Raw genomic sequence first — 22,506 nt, forward strand, 5'->3', positions numbered from 1 at the left:
AGAAGAAGTGAAAGTTGAAGGTGGATGGCTGCTTTGTCCTGGATGGCGTCAAGCTTGTGTGTCGTGGGAGCTGCACTCATCCTGGCAACTCATCCTGGCAAGTGGAAAGTATTCCATCACACTCCTGACTTGTGCCTTGTAGATGGTGAACAGGCTTTTTGAGGTCAGGAGGACCGTTACTCTATGCAGAATTGCCAGCCTCTGACCTGATCTTGTAGCCACAATATTTCTATGGCCTGTCCAGTTCAGCTTCTGTTCTATGGTAACCCCAAAGGTGTTGACAGTGTGGGACTTACCAATGCCTTTGTAATGATAATGGCATGGTAATATTTCAAGTACATTTAGTTTACTTTTGAAAGGTGACTAATTGGAGGATTTGGGTGCTATGAAATTGCTGCGCACTCTAAGATACTGTTTTACAAATATTTAGTTGAATCATGTCCTTTATAACTTGTGCAAATTTTTTAACTTTGCTGCCACAGTTCTCGTGTGGAAGTTTAATTTTTGTCACCAACTTCAGGTGAACTTCGGAAGCTCAGCTGCACATGGGTTGTTGCTGCTGAGATAGTTTGTTATCACATACATAACACACAGTCTGCATTATACCTTCTCCGAGGAATATAGGAAATCTTGGTTCCAGCATTTGCTTAAAAGTCTCTTGCTGCTTTGGATTGGAATATAGTCTAGTTACAACTAAGCAGTGCAAGTAGCGATTGAGGACAAAATGTGAACCCTGATTTGGAAAGTGAAATGTTGCTAATTTCTAGTTTATTTATCAGTCACAAATAAGGCTTACATTAACACTGCAATGAAGTTACTGTGAAATTCCCCTAGTCGCCACAGTCCGGCGCCTGTTCGGGTCAATGCACCTAACCAGCACGTCTTTCAGAATGTGGGAGGAAACCTGTGCAGACACTGGGAGAGCGTGCAAACTCCACACAGACAGTGACCCAAGCTGGGAATCAAACCCAGGTCCCTGGCACTGTGAAATAGCAGTGCTAACCACTGTGCTACCATTCTAGCTGCCTAATATCTAGTATTGAATACGTGCCAAATGCTGCATAGGTTTAATGATTGAGGCCAACAGCTTCAGATTTGCAGCAGGTTGTTCAGGAAGGAAATTATTGAAGGCATTAAGTATCATGTAAGGTTTAATTTCAGTTGTCAATTTATATTTCTGTTTTGCAAGCTAAGTGATTAACTTCGTTCTTCTGCACTGTAGTGATTCTATGAACTATTGTTATTCTGCACCCATGCTGACTGGAAGAGAGAACTGAGTTCTCGCGTTTCATTATAATTCTGTTCAATGACCTTCATTAAACTTGAATTGTCCCTCAGTCAGCTGTACAGGAGATTGGTGCACTCGGTCATAAGGCACAGAATGGAAACCGCTTTCCTTGTTCCATGCACTGATTCTTAATGTACGAAATGGACTACTTGCAGAGACAGTGGAGATAGGTAGTGTTAATCAATTTGGGAGGGAGTGCATTATGTTTTGTTGAAAGAAGTCATTGTGGAATATAAGCAGAGCTATTTTTTGAACTTGGGGACCAATTAAATAATGGTGGTCTTTAGCAGACTCCTACATTCCTGTGCTTGATATGTGAATTTGTTGACACCGAATGATCAAAGACATTTTAGTATTCAGAAGGAACATGGTTCAGTCCTTTGTTATTCATTCAGGCTGTAAAGGTGTTTGTGGCTGATTGCTCTGGAACAAATGAAGTACAGATGCTACTATCCCAGTGGACCCACCCTTTGAACACAATGATTAGAACATGGGCTTGTGCCAGCAGTTTTCCCAGTGATGTGATCTGAACCTTGGTTTAAGAATTTTGATAAAGGTGCAGGGTATAGACTAGGTGCACTTCTCTCTTTTATTCTCCTTTGATTACTTGAAGATATTACCAGAAGCATTAGGCCTTTATTTCAGCTAGTGTTTAGAAAGAAATTCTAGCATTTACATCATGCCTTACTTGACCTCGTCCCAAAGTGCTTTACAATCAAAGTACTTATGAAGTGTATAGGCATAATGAATAATGTACTTTATGGGAAAATCATAAGTCATTAAATATTGCCTCCACCAAAAAAACACAACTAATGTTGTATTTGGACAAAAGGTTAATACTGGAGTTTTCATGTAACGTGAAGTGCTGTTGTAAAAGACGTCCATTTGCTTTATTTTTTTAAAGCCTGTTCTTTTGTAGGCAGTCAAGTGTGGCAGCTTTTCTTTCAGTAATTTGATATGGATTACTTAAGATAATACTAATGCCTTAATATTTTTGACATGAGCTGCATTAATCTCTTTGACTAGGTATATGTTTGAAACATTGATTGAAATGTTATTTCACTCTGTAAAATCTTACAGGTTCAGTGACGGCCATACAGAAGTTTTGACACTAGAATGTCTCGCCATCAATTCTTGTTTGAGCCAATCACATGCCATGCTTGGAATCAAGATAGAACACGTAAGTTATATTTTGGAATGTCCCTCTAAGCAGGCATTAATAATCAACCCTTAAGGAAAAATGGAAAAAATGTGGTAATGCTGATGGTTTGGTGTTTTTATGTTGAAGGCACTTTTACACTAACACTTGTTCACAGGGGGTTAATGTCTTTGTGCTGGCTCATGACTGCTAAATCTCATATCCCAGAGGGTACAGTAGTAGAGCCACAAAACTTTGCTGTCAAGATTAGAGAAGATAATTGAACTATATACACGATTCTACATAAATCTGCTATGTTCCATGGTGTAAGTGTTAATGCACATCGAGTTGTGGAAATTTCATTAAAACAGCTGCAAACAAAACCTCTTGCACAGGGCAAAATTGACAACTTAATTGAGCCTGTGTAAAAAGCCAATGAGAATTTTAAAAGGCTATTCTCAGTGAGAATTTCTTCACTAACCTTTCTTTGTTTAAGGAGCAGCTAGTGACTCATGGTTGGTTAATCACACATTAAGGGTATTTCCATTGCTCAGGAATGTGGCCAGTTATCCTTCGGAAAACTCTAGTTGTATTTACATGGAATGGTGCATTTCAAAGTCTGCCCTTATAATTAAAGTGGCCCAATGGTGATGTCTTCAAATTGTGAAAAAAATTGTCAATCACTCTTGTGAGACTCCATAGCTGGCGTGTGTATAGTTTCTGTTATTTCCAGGTTAAACAGTTCACTAATCTACGAGTTTTGAGGTGCCATGGATGAATAGATGAATAGAGGTTAGAAACGAACTAAAATTGAGGAGGAAGGCCTTTGAGGAAAATGAAAAAATAACAAAGTCAAGGAGTAAGAGGGCATGTGAGGGCATAAAAATCAAAGGAGCAAGTTAATCAGTAAAATTGAATTGTTAAAGCAATGTGGATTCACAGACAAAGATCATAAAATGGCATAGGAATTGAGTGAGTAGTGTTTACTAAAGAGAGACTGTTAGAACAGAGATAGATCCTGAAGTGGAGATTTTAGGCTGAAAAAAGTCAAAGTGCCACGGTTTAATTTGATTTATTATTGTCATATGTATTAACATACAGTGAAAAGTATTGTTTCTTGCGTGCTACACAGACAAAGCATACCGTTCCTAGAGAAGGAAACGAGACAGTTACAGTCATAGCTAGGGTGTAGAGAAAAATCAAATTAATGCGAGGTAGGTCCATTCAAAAGTCTGACAGCAGCAGGAAAGAAGCTGTTCTTGAGTTGGTTGGTACGCGACCTCAGACTTTTGTTATCTTGTTCCCGACGGAAGAAGGTGGAAGAGAGAATGTCCAGGGTGCGTGAGATCCTTGACATGATACATAATCTTGAAGGATGAAAATGTCTCAATCTTAGAAATTACCCATCAAGTCTGCATTGAATACAGATGCATGTCAGAGTTGGATGTTTCTCATTAGAGCCATCTAGATTATGGGACAACACATTGGTGTTTAAAACTGAGGAATCATGGGCCAGAGCACATAGGGGTGGAGTGTTTACAATAGTTAAGGTACATATTAATTAAAGCAGCTAGAATGAAGGGCGAGGGATGCATGTAAGATTTAAAACGGAGACCAAGATAAATTTCTTTAAACTAAATTATGAGGTTGTGGGATTTACTTTCCTGGGTTAGTGGTTAAGATTATGTCAACATTCAAAATTAAATAAAATAGGTGGATGAAGTAATTGGGCAATAAGGGAATTTGGGCATGTGAATTATAAATATCAGTAAGATAGTTTGCTTGTGTGAAGGATGCCCATCAGCACAGGCTGGTTAAGCTAAATGGCCTGTTTCTATGTAAACATCTTCCATTGTAGTGGTAAGGATTTTTAAAATGCTCTTTGATTTATTTATTATCAACTTATTTCTTAAAGTTATACTTACTTTTTATTGATAGAATCCCTACAGTGCAGGAGGCCATTCGGCCCATTGCACCTGCACCAACAACAATCCCATCCAGGCCCCCCTCCCTATATCCCCATGTATTTACCCTGCTAATACCCCTGACAGTAAGGGGCCATTTATCACGGCCTAACTTGCACATCTTTGGAGTGTGGGAGGAAACCGGAGCACCCGAAGGAAACCCACGCAGACAAGGGAGAGAACGTGGGGAATCATGGGTCAGCACATATCGTATATAAATTCCACACAGGCAGTCATCCGAGGCCAGAACCGAACCCGAATCTCTGGCACTGAAGCAGCAGTGCTAAGCACTGTGCCACCATGATGCCAGATTACATAAGCAATCCAGAGATCAGCAAAAAAATCCATGACTTAATTTTTTTTCTATTTGTTCATGGGATATTGCTGGCAAGGCCAGCGTTTATTATCCATCCCTTATTGCCCTTGAGAAGGTGCTGGTGAGCTGCTGCCTTGAACCACTGTAGTCCATGTGATGTAGGAACTGACAGTGCAGTTAAAGGGAGCTCCAGGATTTTGACCCAGCAAAGGTGAAGGAATGGCAATATAGTTCCAAGATGGTGTGTGACTTGGAAGGAAGTTTGCAGGTGGTGGTGTTCCAGTGCAGCCGCAGCCCCTTGTCATTCTAGGTGGTAGAGGTCACGGATTTGAAATCTTAATCTGAGCACTAAAAAGACAGTACATGAGGCAAAGAGAAGGGAATAGAGGATTAAAATGATGAATTTAGATGAGGAAAGATGCAAGGAGGCTTGAGTGAGGCATAAACATCGGCATGAATTTCCTCCATCCTTAAAATCAATGGATGACTCAGGCAGACCTGAATCCACCTCTCTGCCCACTCGAAAAACCAAATTCAAATTGAATCCAATTCATGGTCCCCACAAGAGAGGCAAACAAGATCCAAGCTGGCAAGACATTGCACCCCATCCTGGATCTGATCCAATGGTTGATCTTAGCCAGAAGACCGAGAAGCAATATGTAAATTAGTCCCCTAATTATTTATACTTTGCTATCCCTGTCAGCTTGCTAAAATTGGTTCTACAATACTTTGTGTACTTTTTGAATCAATTAAAGTTGCTTGGTTCAAAACACTAATTTAAATGAGCAGGAACAAAAACTGTGTCCTCCTTTAATGATCCCCCTTCCCCCCCCCCCCCCCCCGCACTATCTTAAAATATGTTCACTAAATTAAATTTGCATATGAAAAGAACAGCCCCCAGTGTCCACCACATTGGTTTAATTGCCAAAGAAACAGGTGGAATTAGAAGACAGGTGCTTCCCACTATCATATTTGCATGGTGTACTTTAGTATCGTACAAGATTCCTTCTGTAAATTGTAGAATAACTTAATGTAAGTGAAGTAGCATCAGTTTAGTTGCATCACTATAGACAGATAATCTGATCCATTGTTGTAGTTTTCAAGATTACACAATTTGCAGCACACAGACTGAATTATATGATGTGATTTGGTATATTATGTTTTTCTCTAGATTTCTGTCATTGGATGTCAAGTATTAAATTCAGATCAGATATTGAGTTACAGTTACATATACATCAATTGGAAAGTCACCAGGAGTTTATAACTGTACTTCCATTTCTTAAGATGAATCTGCAACTGACCAGTTCAATGCTGTGTAATATGAGCCAAACAATTTCCCAAGATTTGGCGTCAAGTCTACCTCAAGTCTAAAGTTATCCTTAAATCTTGAATTCAAAGTTTGAAGGGGTGGCACAGTGGTTAGCACTGCTGCGCTCTCAGCGTTGAGGACCCTGGGTTCAATTCTGGCCTCGAGTGATTGTTTGTATGGAGTTTGCACCTACTCCACGGTGTCTGCGTGAGTTTCCTTCAGTGCTTCGGTTTCCTCCCACAGTCCAAAGATGTGCAGGTTAGGTGGATTGGCCATGCTAAATTGCCCCTTAGTGTCAGGGGGACTATCAGGGTAAATATGTGGGGTTATGGGGATAGGGCCTGGGTGGGCTTGTTGTCAGTACAGGCTTGATGGACCTAATGGCCTCTTTCTGCACTGTAGGGATTCTATGACCCTTCCTTATATCTGACATTTAATATTGAATTGATGATTATTGATGTGAATTTTTACTCGTTATTTTTCTGATTTCTACAGAGATAGCACTTAGCCCCAATAACCATGAGGTTCATATTTATAAGAAAAGTGGAAACCAATGGATCAAGAATCACGAACTGAAGGAGCATAATGGTCGAATAACAGGTACTAAAACAATTAGTGCTTTTGGATCTAGATATTAATGCTCCAAATTTAGAATTGAGAGCAGCATCAAATATAAAGCTGTGCTACTTTTTAATATTCCACGTTAATATACATCAGCTTCTTGAACCATACCGTATCCTCATTCAAAGGTGCAGCTAAATATTAGCCCTAATAAAGTCAGTGACCATGCAATGTTTTCTCACTGTATTGAAGAAAACTTCCTAAGATCTTTAGCCTAAAAATCAAGCAGATTTTCAAACCATTTCTTTTTTATTTTAACTGTTACAAATGATGGAAGTGTCCTAGTGTTCTTCTCCAGAAGCCAGTGGATAAAGGCTAGAACTGGATTCGATCTTCCTCCACTTCATTTTTTTTTTAGAGTTATACATTAGAAGCATATACTTCCTAACCCAATACCACAGTTTCAATCTGTGTCTACCTATAGGAACCTAGGAAATAGGAGCAGGAGTGGGCCATTTGGTCCCTCAAGTCTGCTCTGCCATTTAACTAGATTGTGGCTGATCTAGTTCAGTGCCATTTTCTGCATTATCCCCATATCCCTTGATGCACCTAGTATCTAAAAACTATCAAAATCTGTCTTGAACATGTTTGATGACTTAGCTTCTACAGCCTTCTAGGATAGAAAATTCCAAAGATTTATCCGTCTGAGTGAAGAAATTCCTCCTCATCTCAGTTCTAAATGGTCTGCCCCTTATTCTGAAATTATGTCCCCTGGTTCTAGACGCCCATAGCCAGGGCAAGCATCTTTCCTGCACCTACTCTGTCAAGCCCTGTCAAAATTGTGTATGTTTGAATGAGATCAACTCTCATTCTTTCTTTGCTCATTCAAATGAATCACCAGTTAATTCCCATCACCTACGTACATTTCAACACAGTCTGTAGTTAACAGGAGAGTGGCAGAAAGTCAGGTTTATGCCCATGTTATCACCAAATGAACCACAATCTGAGTTTTTCGGTGTTGTAGAAATTTAAGCAGTTGAGCTGAGTGGAGTGGAGGTGTAAACTTCAATTCATGAAACAAAAGACAGAAAATAATTGGTTCTATGCACCACCTCCTTTCGTCCTGAACATGTTCCAAGCTGAGATGATTTATTCTTCACGTTGAAAATATAAAGTCAAAATGAGGCTGTGGATCAGGACTCCTGCTTGCAATATGAATTATTTTTTTAATTACTATATACAAATTAAAGAGCTGTTGCTGCTTATTTGAGGAACATTTTAGGCTGGCTCTTGTCTAGCATAGCTTGCCTGAAACACCAATTTTGGAGCTGCATGTGAGTATAGTGGGAGGTAATAACCAGAACAGCTGTATTTCCTCCAGAGCAAACTTCTTCAGTCCAGTTTCTGTTGGCATGCCAGCTTTTATCTGTATGTTTTATAAACTCTCCCTCAAGTCACTTACAACTGCACTGAAATTCCCAACCATCTCACCTTTGGCCCTCCATTCATCATGACATCCTGGCAGCTACTGATTTGCTAAATTTCACATGCTCCACTGTCTAGAAGTATTTTCTGTCTCGCACCATCCTCCTCTTCCCATCTCTTTAGTCATTCCACAGTGTACACCTCATCTCTGCTCCCTTGAGTCCAAGAGATGCAGACTTTAACACCTTTGAACAACTGGTTTAACCATTCGTAGCCAGATTTGGCTAGACCACTTAGAGCATTATCAGGCAATGCTCTCCATCACTAAAACTCTTCACTATTCAAAGATCAGTGAATGGAAAGATGAGCTTTGATAAATGATGAGGTAGTGGTGAAGTCAGGCAATAAGTAGGCAGCTGTGATTGTATGGCTTTGTAGACCCCTCAACTGTCCCTGATTTGTCACTCTTTATGTAACATCTAATATTGGGTGAACAGAAGTTTCCTCTAATTATTGGTAATAGATAGCAGTCCAGTGTCTTTGGTCTTTGTCTAAGCCGAATAAAACATTCAGAACCTCCGATTTGGGTTTGACCCCAAGTTGAGTTTCCAACCACATATCCGTAACATCATCAAAGCTGCCTACTTCCACCTCCGTAACACTGCTCGACTCTGACCTCCCCTTGGTTCATCTGCTGAATTGCTCATCTATGCTTTTGTTATCTCTAGACTTGACTTTCTAATGTTCCCCAGGCTGTCGTCCTATCTCCTACCCATGTGCTCATCCAAACCTTTGCTGCCCATATCTTAAACTCACTCCAAATCTCATTCACATAACACCCCTTTGTTTGCTGGCCTTCACTTTTTGACAGCTCCCTTTTTAAAATCTTCATCCTTGTTTTCAAATCCCTCTATGGATCACCTTTCTCTAATATGTGTAACCTCCTGCTGTCCTGCAATCCTCCAAGACCTCTGCATTCCATTTCTGGACTGTTGCATATCCTCGATTTTCATAGCTCCACCATTGTCAACTGTGCTTTCAGCTATGTAGGCCATAAGCTCTGGAATTCCCTCCTGAGACCTCTCCACCTTTACCTCTATTTTAATATGCTCCTAAAAGCCTACCTTTTTAATCAAGTTTTTTCGGTCATCATTCCTAATTTCTGCCTCAATGTCTTTTTTTTATTAACATCATGCTTAAGTGCCTTGGGATGTTTTACTGTGATAAATGTGCTTATTTAAATGAGTTGTCACTGTAAGTGGGTTTTGTGACTGGAAAATCTTCATTGTGCATGTCTAAGACAAAAGTGTAAATGTTCACTAAATATGTCTTGGTGATATCACATGAACCCTAGTTCTGTTCTTTTGGGCTCATTGATTATTCAATTTGCCTAATGCCATTTGTACTGCCTATTTATATAAAATCATTTAAAATTAAATTGGGCAAAGCAAATCTATGTTCTTTTCAAGTGCTGAAATTGGGTATTTCTATTTTTAAAGAGTATCCAAGGCTCAATTACAAACCGTGCTGGAAGATAGATGACCGTTGAGGCTTACTTAGAAGATTACTTGCCAAACACTAACGTTTATTGTTTAATTGAGGCAGATCATTAATCAGATAATCATTTTCTATCAGAGTGTAGGTTTTGGCAAATACACAACTAAATCAGGTTAAATGTTGTGGGTTATAGAGACTTCCATTGGGTGTAATTTGCCAGTTGTGTTCTGAACGCGCGGGTAAACATTTTCTGGTGAAATGGCAACTGCTCACAATTCAGCGAAATCCAGTTTGTAATTGTAAACTGAAGGGCGTTGTCTTCAGTGGAAGTGCAAAACAGGTGATGTGGAATCGGTAACCCATTTTACACACTGATATACTTTTCTATTAACTTCAGAGATTAGAAATACTGGAGTATGATTACAGGATAGCTGAGCATGATCACTGGTGGAAAATGAACTATGCTTTTTATTTAATATTTTATGTAAAGGTGAGTTATACTGATTCGTCAGAACTGTTGCTCTGTTTGTTCACTCACTGCGACAAAGCAACTTAATGATTCATTTCAAATTTTGCCCAGCCACATGGGCGTCACGGTAGCACAGTGGTTAGCACTGCTGCTTCACAGCTCCAGGGACCTGGGTTCGAATCCCGGCTCGGGTCACTGTCTGTGTGGAGTTTGCACATTCTCCCTGTGTCTGCGTGGGTTTCCTCCGGGTGCTCCGGTTTCCTCCCAAAGTCCAAAGATGTGCGGGCTAGGTTGATTGGCCATTCTGAATTGCCCCTTAGTGTCCCGGGATGCATAGGTTAGAGGGGTTAGTGGGTAAATATGTAGGGATATGTGGATAGGGCCTGGGTGGGATTGTGGTTGGTGCAGACTCGATGGGCCAAATGGCCTCTTTCTGCACTGTAGGATTCTATGATTCTATGACATGTTAGAGTGAGTACACATGCAACAGACACAAACAGCTGGTCCAGATGGCAGCAGATGCTGTTGTTACATGCCTGGTTTATGACATTGCGCAAGTAGACATCAGGCAACTTGCATTAATGCTCAGAATGCTTTGGAGTTTTGGGAGCAACGGACACCACTGAACCTGAGAACTTATCCACAACAGGTCTGAATGTGTAACAGCATGTCTTGTACAGGCAACTCCAAGTAACCTTGCTGAATTCCCTAAAGTTGAAAGTCACAATCATCCATTTTTACTTGGTCTCAGTATTATCACTTCTGAAGGAAGATGGTTGCATAGCATAATAATTATATGAAGCTAAAGTTGCAGTTTCTTTTTAGTTAATTTAATTGTTATGCCTTCCTTCAGTCAAAGTAAATCTATTGTGTTAATGCTTTTTTACAAATGATTGAGGGTGAAATCCTGTCCGACTGCTTTAACCAAGTTTCAGTGCTTTCACCTCACTTAGGAGTTGAGCTGAAATCTCAACATTAAGGATGCTAGGAATGTGTTGGCAATTGACAGAATCTGGGACGTGGAAAAATTTAACTGTATTCTTTCATGGGATGTGGGCACCACAAGCAAGGCCAGCATTTGTTACCAATCCCTCATTGTCCGTGAAATGAGTGGCTTGCTTGGCCATTATAGAAGGCAGTTAAGAGTCAGCCACATTGCTGTGCTTCTGGAATCACATGTAGGCCAAACCAGGCTTCCCTAAAGGACATTAGTGAACAGTCAATGATTGTCATGATCATCATGACTGAGACTAGCTTTATATTCCAGATTCGTTAATTGAACTTGAGTAGGTGGGATTTGAAACCAGGTTCCCAGAGCCATTAGCCTCTGGATTATTAGTCAAATGACATTACCACAATGCTGCCATCTCTCTAACTGAGCTCATAAAATATTTTAGCAGTATTTTACGGAGTGTCCGTTGTTGTTGTAAGTTATGGAATCATAGAATAATTATAGCACAGAAGGAGGCCAGTCGACTCGGCCATTATGTCTATGCTGTCCCTCACCTCATGCCATTCCCCTGCCTTTTCCCATAGACCCGCACAATCCTCCTTTTCAGATAATAATCCAGTTCCCCTCTGAAAGCCTCAATTAACCCTGCTTCTGCCACACTCTCAGACAGTTTATTCCAGATCCTAACCACTTGTTGCATGAATCAGCAGGTGCTTTGCAAGTGTCTAATTCATGGAACATAGCATTTATTGAATATTATTATAAGAGAAGAATTACAAAGGAAGAATATTTTAGAATTACTAAACTCTTTTCTAAAGTCTTTTTTAACCATATATCATAGAATCCCTACAGAAGGAGGCTGTTCAGACCATCGAGTTTGCACCGACCCAACATCTTACCCAGGCCCAAGTCCCTGCCCCATCCCCATTACCCCGTTCATTTTACCATGGTCAATCTACCTAACCTGCACGTCTTTGGGCTATGGGAAGATACTGGAACACCTGGAGGAAAGCCATGCAGACACAGGAAGATTATAATTTCTATTAAATCTGTATTCAGTTATGTTGTGCATGCACACCCCCACACCAATGCAACAGGGTTTTTGATTAACATGAGCAGATTGAGGAAAGTGTATTAGAACTTTTGTTGCATCTCCTATTGGCATGAAAGTGTGATTGGCATGTCATCTGGCTGTGCTTTCTGTATGATAAAGTAACCTGAGCCAATAAGTATTGTAGAATCTTTGGACGTTACATTTCAAAGCACAAATTTAGTGCTCTGAAGCAAAAAATAATTAAACTTGTTATAATTGTGGCCAATTCCAATATATATCCTTTAAATTAGACTTGGATATATGTTACCCCCGTGTCAACTGTGTAATTTGACCATTATTTCTGATTAACCAATTAGCAACAGTTAGGTTATTTATAGTTGGAATATTAAAATCAAGAACTGTTTGTTTTGACTGGCTGTTTTTGACATACTAGCCACATAAACGATGGGGAGGGGGGGGGGGGGGGGGTGGGGGCAGCTTTTATGGCATATTTTGGTTGTTGGATTCTTAAACTGTTTAAACTAATTGGTTGTTGTATTCTCTGTACAGGCATTGACTGGGCTCCCCAGAGCGATCGCATTGTAACCTGTGGCGCTGACCGTAATGCTTACGTGTGGAGTCAGAAAGACGGTGTGTGGAAGCCAACATTGGTCATTCTAAGAATTAACCGCGCTGCAACATTTGTGAAGTGGTCTCCTCAGGAAAATAAGTTTGCTGTAGGTAGTGGTGCTCGCCTGATCTCAGTGTGCTACTTTGAAGGAGAAAATGATTGGTGAGTAAGTATTTGATAAATGCAAGACTACCGACAGCATTAGGTGCCTTCCAAGGAATTGGGTTTTCAGCTGTTAATACTGGTTGTTAAATGTTTATGATCTATTTCCTGTAGTCAGATGCATAATGGCCATAGGAGCATTGCTTTTATAGTAAAATGATATAGGATTGTTGATTAATGAGTTTTATTGATGAACAAAATGCAATAGGGTTTTGAAAACACAATAAATATGTGCAAGAGTAGGCCATATATCCCCATAAGCCTGATCCGTCATTTAATAAGATCATGGCTGATCTTGACCTCAGTTTAAATTTAGCGACCTCAATATCTCAATGACTGAACATCCACAGCCTTGTGATTTAGAGAATTTCAAAGACACTCAACCCTTTGAGTGAAGAAATGTCTCCGCCTCTCAGTCTGGAATTACTGTCTCCTTATCCTGAGACTATGACCCATTAAGTGTCAATGTTTCTCCTAGCTAGCAATCTCTCAGCATCTATCCTGTCACACGCCCTCAGACAGTTATCTTTCAATGAGATTACCTCACATTCTTCAAAGCCAGAAGAGTATCGACCCGGGTTCGAATTCCACCACGGCAGATGATGGAATTTGAATTCAATAAAAATTATCTGGAATTATTGATAACCATTGTCGATTGTCAGAAAAACCCCATCTGGTTCACTAATGTCCTTTCGGGAAGGAAATCTGCCATCCGTACCTGGTCTGGCCTACATGTGACTTCAGAGCCACAGCAATGTGGTGGACTCTCGACTGCCCTCCAAGGGCAACTAGGGATGGACAATAAATGCTGGCCAGACAGCGATGACCATGTCCCACGGACGAATAAAAAAAGACTTTTTTAATCTCTAACCCTCTTGCAATAGAGATTTAACAAATTACTTGCCTTCCTAATTGCTTTTGTCTTCTGTATGTGGATGCCTAAATTCCTCTGAAAATTTGTTATTGTTCCTCATCATTTAAAATTCTTTTTTTCTATTTTTACCTTGCAGTTCCTTGCATTATATTCCATCCGCCATCTTCTTTCCCACCCGCCATCTTCTTTCCCACCCACTTAGTCTATCTATCCCTTTGCAGACTATATCCTCATTACAGCTTACTTTCCCTCCAAGCTTTGTATCATCAGCAAACCTAGATATATTAAACCCAATCCCTTCATCTAAGGCATTTATATAAATGGTAAATAACATGGTTTGAAACTTTGCCTGGACGCTTGATACATTTTGTTCATTTAGAGCAAATCTGTGTTAAGTATCTATGAATTCATAGTATTTGCAAATGCTGGGACTTTACTGTTAAGCCTTGCTCTGCATTCCTGAAAGACTCTGTTAAACATATAAACAGATAGAAGGAAATTGGATCATGTTTTATTTTCTGTTAGTCATAATGGACAAGCTACCGTGTGCACATTTAGTGGATTATTCAGGTCATCTTCTGCAGAAGATAGGTGTCATTGTCTCAATGACAAATGTATTTTTAGCTGTGGAGTTATTTTAGCTTTAATTTGTTCAGGTTGGTTTTAACCTCCAGCTGATTTGAACAAAGACATTTTAAACTGCTTAAATATATGTTTCCTCAAGATCTTTTAAAATGTGCACGTTTTATTGAGCATCTGGAGGGAAATGTACACTAGAATAGAAGGATCTCTAAATAGAGCAGCAATCATAGAATCATAGAATCCCTACAGTGCAGAAGGAGGCCATTCGGCTCATCGAGTATGCACTGACTGTCCGACCGAGCATTTTAATCAGGCCCACCTTCCCCCCCCTACCCCTGTAACCCTACGCATTTACCCCGCTAATCCCCCTAACCTGCACATCTTGGGACACTAAGGAGCAATTTAGCATGGCCAATCCACCTAACCTGCACATCCTTGGACTGTAGGAGGAAACCAGAGCACCCAGAGCAAAGCGTTCGATAAGGTCCCCCATGCAAGACTTCTTGAGAAAGTGAGAGGGCATGGGATCCAAGGGGCTGTTGCCTTGTGGATCCAGAACTGGCTTGCCTGCAGAAGGCAGAGAGTGGCTGTGGAGGGGTCTTTCTCTGCATGGAGGTCAGTGACCAGTGGAGTGCCCCAGGGATCTGTTCTGGGACCCTTGCTGTTTGTCATTTTCATAAATGACCTGGATGAGGAAGTGGAGGGATGGGTTGGTAAGTTTGCTGACGACACCAAGGTAGGTGGTGTTGTGGATAGTTTGGAGGGATGTCAGAAGTTGCAGCGAGACATAGATAGAATGCAAGACTGGGCGGAGAAGTGGCAGATGGACTTCAACCCGGATAAGTGTGTAGTGATCCATTTTGGCAGATCCAATGGGATGGAGCAGCAGTATAAAATGAAGGGTACCATTCTTAGCAGTGTAGAGGATCAGAAGGACCTTGGGGTCCGGGTCCATAGGACTCTTAAATCGGCCTCGCAGGTGGAGGATGCGGTCAAGAAGGCGTATGGCGTACTAGCCTTCATTAATCGAGGGATTGAGTTTAGGAGTCGGGAGATAATGCTGCAGCTTTATAGGACCCTGGTTAGACCCCACTTGGAGTACTGCGCGCAGTTCTGGTCACCTCATTACAGGAAAGATGTTGAAGCCATTGAAAGGGTGCAGAGGAGATTTACAAGGATGTTGCCTGGATTGGGGGGCATGCCTTATGAGGATAGGTTGAGGGAGCTTGGTCTCTTCTCCCTGGAGAGACGTAGGATGAGAGGTGACCTGATAGAGGTTTACAAGATGTTGAGGGGTCTGGATAGGGTGGACTCTCAGAGGCTATTTCCAAGGGCTGAAATGGTTGCTACGAGAGGACACAGGTTTAAGGTGCTGGGGGGTAGGTACAGGGGGGATGTCAGGGGTAAGTTTTTCACTCAGAGGGTGGTGGGTGAGTGGAATCGGCTGACGTCGGTGGTGGTGGAGGCAAACTCGTTGGGGTCTTTTAAGAGACTTCTGGATGAGTACATGGGATTTAATGGGATTGAGGGCTATAGATAGGCCTAGAGGTGGGGATGTGATCGGCGCAACTTGTGGGCCGAAGGGCCTGTTTGTGCTGTGGCTTTCTATGTTCTATGTTCTATGAAACCCCCACAGACACGGGGAGAACGTGCAAACTCCACACACAAAGGCGCCCAAGGCTGGAATCAAACCCGGGTCCTTGACGCTATGTGGCAGCAGTGCTAACCACTGTGCCACCATATCACCCAAAGACCATTTCAAAGACTCAGGATTTTCCGGTCGCACTCATCCCGAAACTGGAATATCCCACCCGAGGTCAATGGACCTTTCCATGGTCTGTCCCTTGCCCGCTCTGATTCCCATGGAATATTCGCCCCTATTTGTTTTATGGTATTTGACCCTCCAGCTCATCTCCTGGATGTGTTGACTCCTTCCCCCATGGCTCATTTCATAGGTATTAGGTGTTATCCACTAATAAATTCTTCACACATAAGCTTAAATAGTGAGTGTTGGCTAGATATTCGACCACTGGGTGCATCACAGCTAAGATGCACATGCGTGTCCCTTGCAGCATAAACTGGCAGATAGATATCCAGTACCAATCTTTGTCCCTCTGCTCATCAAATCCATGGGTACTGTGGATAATGGTTAGTCTCCTGCTAGCACTCTGCTAATTATCACAGATTGAGTTTCAAATATAGGACCTTCCTGGTTTGTACAATTCAGTTACTCACTGCCTTAACCAGCTCAGCCAACTTGGCAAGTGTTGATCAAAGTGCACTTAAATTTATTTTTTATAGACGCCACAGAGATGGAAAAAATGCTGCAATCCAACTTTCTGATCTCTGAAGTGGATACTTCTTAATCATACGTTCCCTTAAAATATCTATCCAATTCTTTCTCAAAAGTTTCCACACACTCTTCCTCCCTGTGCAGTTATCACTACCTCTTAAGCTTACATCACCAATTCTGGAATTTGAACAATTTCAAATGTATTATCGAGGTTTGAGTTTTATACTGCCTTAAAAATGCTTCAATAAAACCACCATAGAAAGTTGTCTTCTGCATAGTTCCCCAAGTTTTTTAGTCTTTCCTCATGGATCCAGTGCTTAACATATCAATTTGGTCGCCCTGCTCTGTGCTGTCTCCAAATCCTGGATAGCCTTGCTGTAGTGTGGAAGCTAGAATTACAACATTTTGCAGGTGTAGCCGTTGCAGTTGCTTGGAACACAATTGGTCTTTGCCTGAAGATTTGGTTAGCTTTTATTTCTGCTGGTGAACACTATACTATTGATTGCAGTGAGTTAATGCTTTCAGATCCTGTTGTAGCTTAGAAGTATTTAATTTCTAATTTGCACAGTCCACTTCTCTTCTCTCCTCTCATCAATCCGTCTTCTAAATCTATACAGATCCCTTTGTGTTTACTTTATTTGTGCAGTTGTGTGAATCCTCACTCCAAATTTGGCATTATCTGCAAGCAGTTTTTCCTGCAGATCTTACAATCAACAGCTTGCAGCATGTTAACTTGCAGCATGGAAATCGTGCTGCTGCATTGTATTGTGATGGGGTGCAGGTTTATGTCTACAGTTGTTCGTACAGTTGAGTTTTTCTTGCCTCAGCCTTCGGAGGGCGATGCTGAGCTCAGACTAATGCTTTTTTTCTCGTGGGTAAAATGGAAAATTGTGAGGCTCTTGTGTATCTAGTGTCCACCACTTTGCACAGCATTTTCTCAAACCTGGGAACTGTGCTCATCTGCCCTTTCGCTCATCAAATGATGCATCCCAAAACATGAAGGTAGTGAGGTGTGGAACAGGGAGGGATTTTTTCATCCAGATGAATGGATGTTTCAAGAGAATAAATCTTGTTATAGGTGAAATTTAAATTCTGTTTATTTATGAAAGCATTTGTTAAGCTTTAACATAATTAGCTGTAGTTCTCTGTTTTAGGTGGGTGAGTAAACACATCAAGAAGCCAATTCGTTCTACTATACTTAGCCTTGACTGGCATCCCAATAATGTCTTATTGGCAGCAGGCTCGTGTGACTTCAAATGCAGGTGAGAGACACTGCAGCTTCTGTCTGAAGTTTTTATATCATTTACAGGTGCTGGTTTTGGTCATAAATATATAATACTGGACCACACCAAAATTCATTTCATGCAACTTTCTCTCAATGTAGTTACCTCGGAAAGCTTTGAATGTATACAGCATTTTTATTATATTTAAGGATTCAAATGATTCCCCAATCTCCTGGAGTGAAACTCTGATTATTGTAGTCATTAGCATTAGTGTAGGAGAGAGAGGTCATTCAGATGCTGGAAACAATTGCAATAATTCCAGCATCACTTGACCCATGGCTTGTGTTGCAGGTTGTTCCAACCACAGATATTTGCTATCATTCCATTGCAGCTCTGTCTTCCTATATTTTGTGTCCATGATTTAATTCTCTTTCTAATTCCTACTTAAATTTCATGATTGTTTCGATAACCACCTTTGGTGTAAAGGATATCCTTCTGATCCCCCAATTTTTCCTTGTATTAATTCCATTTATTCATCACAGAGAAAATAAATGTTAACAAATGCGAGGTTATTCACTTTGGAAGAAATAATAGCAAACTGGATTATTATCTAAATGGAAAGAAATTACAACATGCTGCTGTGCAGAGGGACCTGGGGGTCCTTGTGCATGAGACGCAAAAACCCAGTCTGCAGGTGATCAAGAAGGCAAATGGGATGTTGGCCTATATCGCAAGGGGGATAGAATATAAAAGCAGAGATGTCTTGCTGCATCTGTACAGGGCATTGGTGAGGCCGCAGCTGGAATACTGTGTGCAGTATTGGTCCCCTTATTTGCGGAAGGATATATTGGCCTTGGAGGGAGTGCAGAGAAGGTTCACCAGGTTGATACCAGAGATGAGGGGTGTTGACTATGAGGAGAGACTGAGCAGATTGGGTTTGTATTCGTTGGAATTTAGAAGGCTGAGGGGGGATCTTATAGAGACCTTTACGATAATGAAGGGGCTGGATAGGGTAGAGAGGGAGAGATTATTTCCACTTAGAAAGGAAACTAGAGCTAGAGGGCACAGCCTCAAAATAAAGGGGGGTCAGTTTAGGACAGAGTTGAGGAGGAACTTCTTCTCTCAGAGGGTGGTGAATCTCTGGAATTCTCTGCCCACTGAAGTGGTGGAGGCTACCTCGTTGAATGTGTTTAAATCACAGATAGATGGATTCCTGATCGGTAAGGGAATTAGGGATTATGGGGATCAGGCGGGTAAGTGGAACTGATCCACTTCAGATCAGCCATGATCTTATTGAATGGCGGGGCAGGCTCGAGGGGCTAGATGGCCTACTCCTGCTCCTATTTCTTATGTTCTTACGTACTCACTTTCCAGACCCCTTCAAATTTTTAATGTTTCTATTAGATTATTTTAAACTTCTCTGCTCCAGTGAATACAGTCATTGTCATAAAACTGTCATTTCATTCCTGTTGCGTTTTGGTGAATCTACAATGCAACTTTTCTATGGCCTGATGTCCTTCCTCTAAGAACATGTCCAGACTGTGGAATAAACAATAACTTCTACCAATTCACCACCTTCTAGCTATTATTTTCAATGCTGCGATATGTATTCTTCCTTAACTCTACTAAGCATCTTACAGTTCCAACCTTTGATATCCCAAAATATATTTGTTTTCCATATCATTTTCCACGTAACTATACACTGCCTAAGGTTTCATATCTCTTGCATTATGCCTCCGAGCACTTAAGCACATGGTATTTCTTACGGACGCAAGTGCAAAAGTGAATGAACTGAACCATGAATTGCAAAGGAGGGGCAGAGACTTATCATACATGATCAGAGAAGTGAATGTGTTCAAGGAGAAACTGGACCTGTGATCCTCTCAAATCTTCTCAAATTTGGGGAAAATCCAACCACAGGTCAAACAGAAAGGGTTCCATCCAAACACATTCTGTGACCACCTGAACAAATTGGAAAAGGAATTCAACTGATAAAGTCGGACAGGGTGGAACAGATCATTATGTTTGTCTCAAATCCTTTTCTTCAAGTGGACATTGGAGAACTGACAGCAACATTTCAGCAGGTGTTCGAACAAAGCAGTGGACTTGACATAGAAATAATCACCATGCACAATGACACAGATCTGAAAGCTAGGTCAAGGGGCAAAGACTTTTGGGGACTTGTAAACAGAGAGAAGTACCCTCTCCTGACATTGTGTGCACTCAAAGTTAAGGCCTGCTTTAGTTCCAATTCCTCTGTGAGCTGGCTTGATGAAAATCATCAAGTCCAAGCATTGCACTCTTCTCACAAATGCCCATCTGATGGACTGTTTGAGGCTGGCCATCTCAAACTATGACCCCAAACTTCACATAGTGTGCAAGTACAGCTATCACACTAAGAATAGGTGAGTGTTATGCATGAGTACGTTTTGGGGGGGGGGGGGGGGGGGGTTTAGTGAAGTCAGATTTTTAAGAGTGAATCTCGTGCTACATTTTGAAGCTAAAAATGATCTTGTGCTTAGAAAGGTTGGAGACCATTGCTCTACAGAGGTACAAAGATAGCCAATGATGATAATTCTCTGACTATGATTAGGTAGATGAGAATAGAGGCAGGCAAGTGCAGTCCCACCCAGCTGGATATCAGTGAAGAGAATTTGGAGGAGGATGGTGTGATGAATTGTGTCGAAGTCTGCAGCCAGGTTCAGAAGGATGTGGCAGGTTAGTTTGCCTTTGTCGCAGTCACAACTGATGTCATTTGTGACTTTGATCAGATGTTTCGGGCACTATGGCAGGGGCAGAAAAGGAAATTAGACATGGAGTTCTGGGAAAGTTGGGATTGGATTTTGGGGAAGATGGTGACAACATGTTCATGAATCCAGTTGTATTATAGAAAAATGCTTGCATTGTATTACCTCAGATATTTCTGTCTTGCAGTAAGTACTTTGTCATGCTTTGTGAGGCCATGTTACCTTTTATTTAACCGTGCAGAATGTCACTAACCATCCGTCAGGGTATTCTTCTGACAATTTAATTTCTATTTTTCTTAGAGTTTTCTCAGCTTACATCAAAGAAGTAGACACAAAGCCTTCTGCCACACCCTGGGGTTCTAAAATGCCTTTCGGACAAGTGATGGCAGAGTTTGGGGGAGCTGGGAGTGGTGGCTGGGTCCACAGTGTTTCTTTCTCTGCCACAGGAAACCGTCTGGCATGGGTCAGCCACGACAGCACTGTATCTGTTGTTGATGCCAGTAAAAATATGACGTAAGTTTGACTTGATTTATTATTGTCACATATATTAGTATACAGTGAAAAGTATTGTTTCTAGCGCGCTATACAGACAAAGCACACTGTTCATAGAGAAGGAAAGGAGAGAATGCAGAATGTAGTGTTATAGTCATAGCTAGGGTGTAGAGAAAGATCAACTTAATGCAAGGTAAGTCCATTCAAAAGTCTGATGGCAGCAGGGAAGAAACTGTTCTTGAGTCAGTTGGTACATGACGTCAGCATTTTGTATCTTTTTCCTGATGGAAGAAGGTATGTCCAGGGTGCATGGGGTCCTTAATTTTGCTGGCTGCTTTTCTAAGGCAGCGGGAAGTGTAGACAGTGTCAATGGGTGGGAAGCTGGTTTGAGTGATGGACTGGGCTTCGTTCACGACCTTTTGTAGTTTTTTGCGGTCTTGGACAGAGCAGGAGCCATACCAAGCTGTGATACAACCAGAAAGAATGCTTTCTCTGGTGCATCTATAAAAGTTGATGAGAGTTTAGCGGACATGCCAAATTTCCTTAGTCTTCTGAGAAAGTAGAGGTGTTGTGGGCTTTCTTACCTATAGTGTCGGCATGAGGGGACCAGGCAGGTTGTTGGTAATCTGGACACCTAAAAACCTGAAGCTCTCGACCATTTGTACTTTGTCCCCATTGATGCCCCAAGGGCATGTCCTCCACTACGCTTCTTGAAGTCGATGACTATTTCTTTTGTTTTGTTGACATTGAGGGAGAAATTATTGTCGTCGCACCAGTTCACCAGATTCTCTCTCTCTTTCCTGTACTGTGTCTCGTCATTGTTTGAGATCTGACCCACTACGGTGGTGTCATCAGCAAACTTGAAAATCAAGTTGGAGGGGAATTTGCCGTTACTGTCATAGGTGTATAAGGAGTATAGGAAGGGGCTCAGGACACAGCCTTGTGTGGCACAAGTGTTGAGGATGATTGTGGAGGAGGCGTTGTTGCCTATCCTTACTGATGCGGTCTGTGGGTTAAGAAATCCAGTCGCAGAGGGAGGGGAGGAGCCAAGCCCCAGGCCACGGCATTTCGAGATGAGTTTCGTAGGAATAACGGTGTTGAAGGCTCAGCTGTAGTCAATAAATAGGAGTCTGACAGAGGTGTCTTTGTTATCTAGGTGCTCCAGGGTTGAGTGCAGGGCTAGGCAGATGTCTGCTGTGGACCTGTTGCGGTGATAGGCGAAGTGTAGTGGATCCAGGCAATCTGGGAGGCCGGAATTGATTTGTGCCATGACTAATCTTTTGAAGCACTTCATAATGATGGATATTAGAGCCACCGGACAACAGACATTAAGGCACGCTGCTTGGCTTTTTGGTATCGGGATGATGGTTGTCTTCTTGAAGCAGATAGGGACCTCAGATTGTTGTAAAGAGATGTTGAAGATGTCTGCGAATACCCCCGCCAGCTGGTCCACACATGATCTGTGTGCTTGTCCGGTTACCCCATCTGGGCCAGTCGCTTTCCGTGGGTTGACCTTCGAGAAGGCTACTCTGACATCTGCAATGGTGACT

At 41.5% G+C, this 22,506-nt stretch overlaps 1 protein-coding gene across 2 annotated transcripts in view; it reads left to right on the plus strand.

Moving 5' to 3' along the window:
- The window catches only part of arpc1a (actin related protein 2/3 complex, subunit 1A), a 51,279-nt gene that overhangs the window by 18,881 nt on the left and 9,892 nt on the right, over positions 1-22,506 (plus strand). For both annotated transcript variants that reach the window (XM_078240133.1, XM_078240134.1), the window contains exons 2-6: positions 2,369-2,468; positions 6,511-6,615; positions 12,523-12,745; positions 17,649-17,756; positions 20,765-20,977. In XM_078240133.1, coding sequence (XP_078096259.1) covers positions 2,405-2,468; positions 6,511-6,615; positions 12,523-12,745; positions 17,649-17,756; positions 20,765-20,977 — 713 coding nt within the window. In that variant the 5' untranslated portion in view covers positions 2,369-2,404. The remainder of the gene's footprint in view (positions 1-2,368; positions 2,469-6,510; positions 6,616-12,522; positions 12,746-17,648; positions 17,757-20,764; positions 20,978-22,506) is intronic.

The sequence above is a fragment of the Mustelus asterias genome, chromosome 23, assembly GCF_964213995.1.
Source record: "Mustelus asterias chromosome 23, sMusAst1.hap1.1, whole genome shotgun sequence".
NCBI classification, from domain to species: Eukaryota; Metazoa; Chordata; class Chondrichthyes; order Carcharhiniformes; family Triakidae; genus Mustelus; species Mustelus asterias.